General features: G+C 49.6%; 2 protein-coding genes across 2 annotated transcripts; one reads left to right on the plus strand and one right to left on the minus strand.

Annotated features, from left to right (window-relative positions):
• Positions 1 to 726: 726 nt before the first annotated feature.
• LOC114795295 (lutropin-choriogonadotropic hormone receptor-like) lies at positions 727 to 5,606 on the plus strand. The gene is made up of 9 exons (XM_028988386.1): positions 727 to 789; positions 2,158 to 2,232; positions 2,342 to 2,416; positions 2,530 to 2,604; positions 2,714 to 2,791; positions 2,921 to 2,989; positions 3,509 to 3,583; positions 3,685 to 3,960; positions 4,475 to 5,606. Exons 2-9 carry the CDS (start codon positions 2,186 to 2,188, stop codon positions 5,604 to 5,606), a joined length of 1,827 nt encoding a protein of 608 aa, XP_028844219.1. The 5' UTR covers positions 727 to 789; positions 2,158 to 2,185.
• A 784-nt stretch (positions 5,607 to 6,390) lies between these two features.
• gtf2a1l (general transcription factor IIA, 1-like) lies at positions 6,391 to 11,230 on the minus strand. Its single transcript, XM_028988502.1, has 9 exons — positions 11,207 to 11,230; positions 11,009 to 11,107; positions 10,806 to 10,929; positions 10,669 to 10,721; positions 9,189 to 9,282; positions 8,717 to 9,114; positions 8,388 to 8,642; positions 7,072 to 7,161; positions 6,391 to 6,727 (listed from the first exon to the last, which is right to left on the minus strand). Exons 1-9 carry the CDS (start codon positions 11,228 to 11,230, stop codon positions 6,620 to 6,622), a joined length of 1,245 nt encoding a protein of 414 aa, XP_028844335.1. The 3' UTR covers positions 6,391 to 6,619.
• Positions 11,231 to 11,517: the final 287 nt, after the last annotated feature.

The following is an 11,517-nucleotide window of genomic DNA, read 5'->3' on the forward strand; positions in this document are numbered from 1 at the left end:
TGCTCACTCAGGGTGATGGGTTAAATGCAGAGGACAAATTTCACTGTGTGCACTGTGTGCTGCGCTGCTGTGTATCACGTGTGACAATCACTTCACTTTCTTTAAAGCCTGTGACTTCGTTCATCATTTTCTGTGATCTTAGTTCTTCTTAAAAGAGTTGCACTGGCCAAATTTACACTAGTACAGTCTCTAGTACATCACCCTAAATCACCCTAATCCTTTGAATGGCAGTGTAGGTTCTTGACTGCTCATTATAGAAGAGGGAAATAACTTACTTTTATCTATGCAGCAACGACATGGAAGGGGTAGTAGCACTTAAATTAAGAAGTCCATTATAATAATAACCAACTAGACAAGCGAGCGTGGCTGACACCAGTTGTCGTCTTGGCGCGGGACGCGCGCGTGACGTCGCGCGCGCGCGCGCGCGTCCCCCCACTTATTGGAGCGCGCAGGTGGAAATGGATCCAGTGTCCCTGGCGTCGTCGGGACCATGCGGAGCCGCCTGTGGCTGCTGGCCGCGCTGTGGCCCTGCTGGAGCCTCGCCTGCCCGCCGATCTGCCGCTGCACCCCCGCCAGCCTGCGCTGCACCCGGGACACGCAACTCGCGTCCGGGTCCGGCGGCGGAGCGACGCGCAGTCTGTAAGTTGCGGGTCGGGGTGGGACGTGTCGCCCGCGGACGCGACGCTCATTTTTTTCCTGTCTTTTGTCTGCTTGTAGGCAGTTCATTCACCTGCCTTTGACGGAGGTCCAGAGCGGATCTTTCGAAGGTTTGCTGAACGTGTCCAGAATGTGAGTCCCATTGCGTGTGTCGTACCTGCAACTCTCCTCCAAACCTGTAAAATGTTGAAATGCGGACTGGGTGCATGGGACGTGGGAATGTGTAGTGGGTTTTTTTTTTTTTTTTGTTATTAAAGATCTCAGCCACCATTAAAAACACGTGGAGACCATGTTGTCATGGTGATCGTGACTGTCTTGTGGGGTGTGTCCAGGTGGTCCCACAGTGGTCACCTTCATGTTAACTATGATGTGCACCATCAGAAGGTGGAGACCCACCTCACAATCATCTGCTGATAACATCTAGTCACCAGATGCCTCAGAGGGCATGTTGGGGTGTATGTTTTGATGTTTAACGGCATCATGAGAGGGACCTACGTGATAATAAGCAGCTTTCTTTATTTGTGTGTTTCTGGAATGGATGGAGGACTGTTTTATGCAGATTTTCTAGCAATGCCTAATTAAAACAATGATGGAAATATTACAATAGTAAATTGCGTCCATTTTGCAATCTGTGTCCACAAGATTTTCCAACATTGCTGCCATATTTCCAAGTATTAATACACCTTGTCCAAGAGCTGCAAGTCTGTCTTAATTTATTTAAGAAAGGGACATGGTTTGGAAGATCTGACACAATAATTTTTTTTTCCAAAAGCGAAGCGAATTGTCAGTGATTGCTGGGCACAAGATCTGCCCATAAAAAGCAAGAAAGAAAAAAACCACGTCTGACATGTTCTGACGTTCTCTCAGAACCAACAACGCTTTCCTTGATGATCTTCTCTAATTGGTTTTTTAAAAGTTTCTTGGGGTGTGAGCGAAGGTAATTGTGAAAATTGCCGCGAGCAAGAGGGAGAAGGAGGGCGAGTGGTTATTGGAGGGCAATTTCTACAAGATAGAATCTAAATATTGTTTTTGTGTGTTTTTGTAACAAAGTGCTTTGTTAATTATGCAATTAAGATAGCAGAGTAGTGCATGGCTTTGTTTATAGGGGTGTGGAATAATGAAAAAGGCAACGGTGAAGGGCATGTCACAAGGGCCTTCTCCACTCGGCTTGTTTTGAAGAACCGAATGCTGAAAGTTTTTTTTTTTTTTTTTTTTTCCCCAAAGTTAATGTTTTTGGACGAGAGTCAAACCAGTTCATTCATCCCAAGGTTCTAATGTTTTCTGCCAACTGGGAACCCTGCCATCCGAAGGAAAGAAAATGTATTTTTAATGAAAATCCATATGGCCACAAAAGGTTGCTGTGAATTATTCAGTGCTGGGCAGTAATAAATTCTACAAAGCTTCCAAAATGCCCGATCTCATCTAATGAAGTATATGGCATGCAATGTACATATCATGCCGCTGTATAATTACATTAGAAGTAATATTTTTGTGTTGCAGTGAAATCTCTCAAAGCGACTCGATCAGGATGATAAGAAGCCAGGCCTTCATTTCCCTCAGAAGCCTCGCAGAAATGTAAATACTTTTCAATTCTTTCACTTACAACTTTTTTTTCCACAGTCAAGCTTAACTAGGAAATCATTATTATTTGCCTAGTTTCATCTGCGACGTTTTCCTGTTCTAGCTCCATCCTAAATATCAACCAGCTCGTGGCTATTGAGAGCGGGGCGTTCACCGACTTGCCCAAGCTGAGATACCTGTAAGACTTCTCTCCCCTTCCTCAAACTGAAACCTGCCTCGTCCGTTAATGCGGTAACTGTCACGGTGTTACAGGTTTGTGTCTCACTGTTGCACTTCCTTTCTCCTCTCCAGAAGCATCTGCAACACAGCCATAACCCAGTTCCCTGATCTCAACAGCATTTCATCTCAGGAGTTATACTTCTTTCTGTGAGTTGTGGGTTTTTTTATTGGTTCAGACCAGTCTGGCTGAATGAACAGGCGTTGCCATGGCGTTCGGGGGGAATGATGAAACACAATTGGTTTTCCATGTGTGCAGAGAGATGGGAGACAACCTGCATCTTGACGGTATCCCCTCCAACGCTTTCAGAGGCATGAGTGAGGAGTATGTGTACATGTAAGTACCATGAAGCCCACCAGGCTAGATACATCAACCTTTCATCCGTTTTCTGCTTTTTTCAAAAATGTTGAACCTCAAAAATAAAAAAAAGCCATAAGAGGCATGATTTTTAACGTTCTTTTCCAGGAATCTAGTCAGAAATGGCTTTAAGGAGATTAGGACTCATGCGTTCAACGGGACAAAACTGGATAAGCTGTGAGTATCCTGCATTTGTTTATTGGTTTGCAGCCCTTTGACTGACTGTTGCCGCTATAACTTGTTACAAACCTTTTATCCGGCTGAAGGCCCGGCTTAATCTTTGTTCCGGAAAATAAACAGCCCAGACAAAACATTGATTGCGAACCGTGTTATTTAATTGCAAGTACACAACCGTGCCGGACCAAACAGCCTAAACTATCAAACCGATCTTTCTAACTCTGACCTGACTTGTATTCCAACACTAAACTGCGCCAAATATTACATTTTACATTTACCAGAGTGACTTGCAATCAGTAGTTACAGGGACAGTCCCCCCCTGGAGACACTTAGGGTTAAGTGTCTAGCTCGGGGACACAATGGTAGTAAGCGGGATTTGAACCTGGGTCTTCTGGTTCACAGGCGAGTGTGTTACCCACTAGGCTACTACCACCCAGCAGTCATATTACAGTCAGAGATCCGATTTAAACACTAAATATAATGCACTAATACACATATTGCATGGATTCCTTCCCGCAGAGTCCTAAAAGGCAACAAACGCCTCTGCGAAATTCACGAGGACGCCTTCGAGGGAGCCACTGGGCCGAGCGTGCTGTAAGTGAACCGTGTCTCAATGTTGGGACCGTGGTGTTACCGGGTCTGGGTAAATATGGAGTTGTGCGGAACGCTCATGAACATTTTGGTGTGCTATGCAGTGACGTGTCGTCGACTGCCCTCCGCGCTCTGCCGGCGCGTGGCCTGAGGAAGGTGAAAGTGCTGATGGCGCTCTCGACCCCCAGTCTGAAGACCCTGCCCCCTCTGGAGAACTTCCAGGAGCTCCACGAGGCCCAGCTCACCTACCCCAGCCACTGCTGTGCCTTCCATAGCTGGAGGAGTAGTAGCAGGTACAGGAGAGGCCATCTTCTGCTGATTAGAACGCCTTTAGCCGCCTGTTCCAAGCTCCAAAATGATGTGGCGAGCGATAAATCAACGTCCCGTTGGTTATTCAATAAAAGGTGCCGTCTTTTCCGTACTCAGCTGTAGCCTAGTGGGTAACACACTCGCCTATGAACCAGAAGCCCCAGGTTCAAATCCCACTTACTACCATTGTGTCCCTGAGCAAGACACTTAACCCTAAGTGTCTCTGGGGGGGGGACTGTCCCTGTAGATACTGATTGTAAGTCGCTCTGGATAAGGGCGCCTGGTAAATGCCGGAAATGTAAACGGTAGACTGATTTGAGGCTGGAAACAAGACATTCTGTCTGCTGATGGGACGACTCAAAATGTAAAGCAAGATTTGTTTCTGCGCATTTCTACCTAAAAACGGCATTTTTCTGCCCTCCTTGCAGAGATACGGAGCTGGTCGCACGTTTTAATCTGACAAGGCTGTGTAACGAAGATAACGTACTGGATGTTGCGTAAGTCGCGGTTTCATTAGCCCGAACGGCAGCGGTTTAGCGCGCGGCCACTTGCGTGACTCAGTCTACGTAATCTCTCTGGCCGCAGCGAGGCGGTCGGCCTGTACGACGTCAGCTTCCAGTATCCGGACCTGGACCTCTGTGCCGACAGCTCGCCCATCAAGTGCACGCCGGAGCCCGACGCCTTCAACCCCTGTGAGGACCTGCTGGGTTACGCCTTCCTGCGCTCCGTCACGTGGATTATCACCGTCTTTGCCATGTCTGGGAATCTGACCGTCCTCTTCGTCCTTCTCTCCAGCCACCAGAAGCTCACCGTCTCCCGCTTCCTGATGTGCAACCTGGCCTTCGCCGACCTCTGCATGGGACTCTACCTGCTGATCATTGCGTTCGTGGACTTTTACTCCCGCCAGGAGTACTACAACCACGCCACCGCCTGGCAGACGGGAGCGGGCTGCCACGTGGCCGGCTTCCTCACGGTCTTCGCCAGCGAGCTGTCCGTCTACACCCTGACCCTGATCACCCTGGAGCGCTGGCACACCATTACCCACGCCATGCGGATGGACCGGCGGCTCCGCCTCCGCCACGTGCTGGGCCTGATGGCCGCGGGCTGGGGCTTCTCCGGGCTGGTGGCCCTGCTGCCTGTCCTGGGGGTCAGCAGCTACACCAAGGTCAGCATGTGCCTGCCCATGGACATCGAGACGGCGGCCTCGCAGGGCTACGTGGTGGCGGTGCTGCTCCTGAACGTGGCGGCGTTCCTGGTGGTCTGCTACTGCTACGGCCGGATCTACGCCAGGGTGCGCAACCCCGAGGTGGCCACGCGCCGCGGCGACGCCAAGATCGCCAAGCGCATGGCCGTGCTGATTTTCACAGACTTCCTGTGCATGGCTCCCATTTCCTTCTTCGCCATCTCGGCCGCGCTGAACATGCCGCTGATAACCGTGTCCCACTCCAAGATCCTGCTGGTCCTCTTCTACCCCATCAACTCGCTGTGCAACCCCTTCCTGTACACCATTTTCACCCGCGCGTGCCGCCGGGACGTGTGCCTTTTCCTGAGCCGCTGCAAACGCCACGCCCACACGCGCGCCGGCCGAGGGCAGGGCCGGGCAGCGCACGCCGGCAAAGCCAAGCGCAAAGACCCGTCCAGGAAGCCCCACTCGCTGCAGTTTTACACCTACCACATCAAGATGCAGGGCTGCTTTCTCAGCAGAGCCGGCACCTGACGCCTCGCCACGTGCTGCCTGTATAGTGTACATACTCTTCAAATTCAACTTTTGTAATAAAATATTGGCAAAAAACGGTATGGTTTTTTTTTTTTTTTTTTTTTGGCGAGACATTCAACATTAGCCACCAATAACCGTAGAATGTAATAGGAAGAGCATCAAAATGCCACAATTAGACCTTTTTATTCTAAATAATAGATTTTTATATATGTGAAACGTTGGAGAGAAAGAAAGATTGTCTGGACTCCAGGTGTTCGGGAATATTGAACTTTCTCCATGGAACAGCAGCTCTCAACAATTAAGTGCAAAGAGCTGGAGGGCCGGCTGAGCGCTTTAATCTCCGAGGGACACTGGGAGCAAACATCCAGTCACGTGTGGCCAGTCCTGGTCTGGGTGTAACGTCTTGTACACGGAGGGATCCATCTTCTGCACCCTGATATCTCGTGGGAACCGAGAGCAGGCTGGGGCAGCAGTGCACATTATACACAAACTGGCACAAAAAGAACACAACTTATCATCTGCAACCAATTTAATTAATTCAGAATACAGTAAGCATTTGCTCAAATTTTGACAAAATGGAGTTTATCTTCAAAATAAGCACATAATTGTGAACAGAAAAAAAGAAAAAAAAAAAGCCACAGTCGTCAGCGGACTGTTTTAAAATCCCATAATGCACAGCTAACATTAGGCCAGCACTGTTAGTGCCGTCTCCAAGATCACAGAGACAAATGAGCCACACTTTAATGGCTGCGCGTAACAAAACACAAACAAATGGGATATCCAGGCCAAGCACGATAGGGGCTCATTAGAAACGTAACCTTACATAAACTGTTCCATAGAGAAAAATTACGGGAGGCTGCTGTGAGGAAACAATGTTCTCTCATAAACAAAAAAAATTATGCATAATACATATATCTGCTCTTCACACACACTATGAACACTCTTTATTCTCCTTTTCTTAAACTTCTTAATCTGCTGGGGTTTATTCGCCGAGGCAACGTCTTCCTTGAGCCTCACCATTCCGCCTCCCCAACCGCCTTAGAGAAAACATAATCCTTTCCCCTGAAGCTCATCACCCCATCCTTCAGGTAGAACTTCCAGCGGTTTTTACTGCGGTGTATCTGCAGAGAAGTGAAATGCATTCAGTGCACCGGCATTAAAATGCAGGAACAGAAACGTCCGACAACGGATGCAAAACCCTCACAGCCCTCATCCCTAAACTGGGATGCCGGACCTCATCCTGGGACACTAGGCGCAGGGTGGGGACTCGGCCAGGGCGAGGAGACACACAAACCAAATCACCTAGCACTCATGCTTTTAGACTGTAAGAGGAAACTGCACACACAAGCCGGGTCCGAGCCAGGATTCACGCTCGCAACCCTGGAGTTGCCACGACCCCGTGCAGGTCCCAAAATGATTTATTATTATTATTATTATTATTATTATTACACGGGAATGGGCTTACCTTATCATACTGACATACTATGACGTTGTCGGTGTCAAACAGATCTGGAACATCTTGCTCACTCACATCATCCCCTGAGTTCAGTGGGTCCTGTCAGATTAAAGTTGACAGCACTTGGAATCAATAATAAAAAAGCTTGTCAATATGCCTTGAAGGAAATAAAATCAACAATTGTGCAGTGACCACGTTAATCTCTGAGCATCAGGTACCAAACGTAAGGTTTCGCATCACCGTTAATATTTCATCTTGTGGACGGCATGCACCTTTGCTACAGGATAGATCTCCTAACCAGCACAGCCCCTCTCGTGCAGACAATAGATCAATATGTCTGGTGTACAAATGTGCCATTTCCTGCATTAGGCAGCATCTTCACTCACTCGCCTTTAATAACATCATCCTGACGGGTTTTCAGTGGGTTATAGAATGACCAATAACACAAATAAATAACCTGGTTAAATGGAAACAGCCAGACTGTGTGAGAAAATGTGTGATTTCTAGTTACTAATATTCTCTATTAAGCCAATACTCCTGAATTACTTAATTAACGATTACAATGAATACCCATAATCAAATAAAGCTGACAAAGTTATCTTAGTGGGAATTAATCATTTGACTCATACTACTGTCTTAGCCTTGTGTAATATTTTATTATCCTTCTAATAACTGTCTAGTTCCATTAACCATTTATGGAACTCCAAAATGCTCTAAATTAAATAAATTACCATATGAATAAATAAGGGACTGATATATATAATACCAAAGGGAAATTGTGAAATAACTGAACACATTTTGATATACAGCTTATTACTGTGAAATATTTTGCAGTCTGCTATATTACTGTGAAATATTATTTCACGTTCAACATACATTATTGCAGAGGCCTTTTATTTCATTCCAGCAGGTTTTAATTCCAAACCGTCCGTTTTTCAGAGTCAGAGTCTCAGCCACTGCGTCGCAACAGCTACACCTGGTGTCCTACTAATGTAGCGCGTGAGGAGACGTGCTCCACGAACCAGGACTTTAAAGCTGCATTCCTATTGCCCAACAGGAGCGGTCCTATTGGACAGGAATCGGGATTTCTTGTCCAGCAAAACTGCAGACCTCCTATTGCGTCTTCAAAAAAAACGAGTATTAATTAGTAAGTGTAGTGTAGTGATGGTCATTGCGATGCACGGAACAGCGCACGGTGCCACAACGAAATGAGTCTCTGAGTTTGGCCCATCACCCTTGGTGAGCAGTGGGCAGCCACGAAAGACGTCCGGGCAGCAGCGTGCGGGCACCTTGGCGGTTCGGGATTCGAGTCCGCCTCCTCTTACCTCTTCTTCCAGCATGATGTCTTCCAGCTTCTCGCTCCCGCTGCTGGACGCACTGCTGCCGTCATCGCCGCTGTCTCCTGCTTCCTGAAGGGCCTCCAGGGCGTCGGCGTTGATCATGCCGAGGAACTCGTTCTCCCCCAGAACCCCGGCATCGGCCCCGCCCTCGTCTTCGTCGTCGCTGCTCCCGCCGCACGGCCCGTCCAGCTGCACGATGTCTGCCAGCTCGTTGTAGTTGTAGTCCCTCAAGCTCTCGCGCTAAAGACAAGACATTTCAGTAATAAAAGAGGACGCGGAACCAAACGAAGCGCTTTGATGGAGAACGCTCCTGCCTTGATCGCCTCTTCCAGCGGGCTGTCCAGGTCGGGCACGGGCGCCGCCTTCTCCGCGTCCTCCTCAACCTCGGGTCCCAGCAGCCGCGTCTCTTCCGACTTTGCCGGGGTCCCCGCTGGACAGCCCGCTGGGGGTGTCTGCAGGCTCATGTCCAGAGGCTGTGGGCTGAACTCGATGCCCTCCAAGGTGAACTCGCCGGGACTGTCTGGGACGGGCGCGGTCGGCGGCCGCGGCTCCTCCGACTGGCCGGGGGGTTTGGAGGGAGCCGCGGCGGTCTGGGGGGGCGGCGGCTTGAAGGCCGCCGGCTGCACGGCCTGGACTTTGGGCTGGGACGTGGCCCGGTTTCCTCCCGGGCCCTGGGTCACCACCACGGGTACGTTCACCTTGTAAAAGTGGCCTGAACATCACAGCAGAGGTCAGAGAGATGGGGAGAGAGAAACAACGAGGTCGGCGTTCACCCGGTCAAATTACCCGAAGCCGTCTGCAGAGTGACGCCGGCAGGGATGTGGACGGGGTAGGTCACGCCGGGCGGGAGCGAGAACGTGGCGATGGCGCCGGGATTGGCCTGCAACCCACCAGCAAGCACAAAGGCGGCATTCAGCGATGTCAAGGGAATAATCTGGCATCTGAAGGGGGTCAGGAGGGCGCGGCCGCGGCTTCTCGCCGAGAAGCTGTCATTGTCACAGCGTCACGCGCGACCCACTTTCATTCAGCGCCAAGAAAGCCTTCCTGCTCAGGCTGAGAATATTCTTGGGTTAATTCCCCCCCCCCTCTTCCTTCTATTCTTCGGCGTGCTGAATGCAATGTCACCCCGACCAGCAGGAAACGGTGGTTGGCGTCACCGTGGCGTCACTTGACCCCCATTTCCATTCCCACAGAGCTCGTTACGTCATCGCGACCCCTTCATTCAGACCGGGTAGAGATCATCACAATTGTCCCCATCTTCAGAGCACTATAACTGACGTGGCCCTGTCCTCTACCAAACACATTAAAAGACATCAAATAATGCCCCCCCCGCGACGCGGCGAAGAGGCGGGCGGAACTGGAGCAGAACAGCGGGCGGGTACCGGCGGTGGCGTACGGGTTGGAGACGGTGGCGCTGGCAAAAGGAAGACTGGAGGCAGAGACGCAGATGGTGAAAGTGAAGTGACTGTCATTGCAAAACCCAGCAGAGCGGCACACGGTGGCACAACGAAGAGTGCCCTCTGGATTTAACCATCAGCCTTGGTGAGCAGTGGGCAGCCATGACAGTCTGGGTTGCACGTTTTTGGAAATGAAGCCATAGTTTGGATAGAGGAGGGAAGTAGGAGGTTTGTGGACGCGTCGAGTGAGGACATGCAGGTGGCTGGAGGCCGTGGAAGACTATTTGATATGGTGCCCCCACGTCCCATCAATATACAGTACAGGCCAAAAGTTTGGACACACCTTCTTATTCAATGTGTTTTCTTTATTTTCATGACCATTTACGTTGGTAGATTCTCACTGAAGGCATCACAACTATGAATGAACACATGTGGAGTTATGTACTTAACAAAAAAAGGTGAAATAACTGAAAACATGTTTTATATTCTAGTTTCTTTGCTCTGATTACTGCTTTGCACACTCTTGACATTCTCTCGATGAGCTTCAAGAGGTCGTCACCTGAAATGCTTTTCCAACAGTCTTGAAGGAGTTCCCAGAGGTGTTTAGCACTTGTTGGCCCCTTTGCCTTCACTCTGCGGTCCAGCTCACCCCAAACCATCTCGACTGGGTTCAGGTCCGGTGACTGTGGAGGTCAGGTCTCCACTTTTTGTTAAGTACATAACTCCACATGTGTTCATTCATAGTTGTGATGCCTTCAGTGAGAATCTACCAACGTAAATGGTCATGAAAATAAAGAAAACACATTGAATGAGAAGTCGTGTCCAAACTGTTGGCCTGTACTGTATTTGTAAGTAAAATTCGAACATACCGGCTTTGCAGTGAAACTCTGAACGGTGTGGCCTGCAGGAATAACAACTGAGGCTAAAAAAGGAAGAAGAAGAAGAAGAAGAAATAAGTTCGCTGTCCCGGTGAGACGCTCGGCGCCTGAAACTGGGGTCTCCTGACCTGTGGGTTTATGGAAGGCCTCCGCGTAGCTGGCCGGGAGCTGCAGGACGAAGTTGGACGGGTTGATGGCGTCCTTCGTGAAGCCCTCCACCGCTTTGGACTGCGTGACCTTGGCCTCCCACCGCTGCGCGGAAACAGAGCGGCCGTGGTTGCACTCGCCGTTCGTGACCCGCAAAAGTTCCGAGTTCGACGGCGGACGGTACCTGGCGCAGGTCTTCCAGCACCTCCTCCACTCCCTCCTCCAGGAACGTCTCCCGCAGGCCCTCGATCACATCGTCGATGACGGAGAGGTACAGTTTCGGCTGCGGGGGAGACGGCGTCTTTGTTTCTTTGTGGGTTTTTTTTTTTTGGTTGTTTTTTATCGGCCTGGCCAATTAGCCGGTTTACGCTCGAGAACTTACCAGAACGTTCGCGCTCGACAGCATGGCCGGTTTTAGCCCGGCTGCTAGCGACCCCGCTCGGCGTCATGCGTCCAGGTGATGGAGCCTCGCAGCCTTCCTCCTGCTCTCTGGGTGAAGACGCTTCTTCTTCTTCTTCTTCTTGTTTTGTTTTTTTTGTTTTTTTTACAAAATTCTTTTAAAAACGTCGCACGCTCACGCCGTAAAACAACTTTTAATTGTCGATGCTGAACGTGATCGATAACGAATTATCGATACCCATTATACAACATACGACACTGTGTATACGTGCCGTGGTCTGCAGATGTAAAAAA

Source organism: Denticeps clupeoides, chromosome 8 (genome assembly GCF_900700375.1).
Source record: "Denticeps clupeoides chromosome 8, fDenClu1.1, whole genome shotgun sequence".
In the NCBI taxonomy this organism is placed as follows: Eukaryota; Metazoa; Chordata; class Actinopteri; order Clupeiformes; family Denticipitidae; genus Denticeps; species Denticeps clupeoides.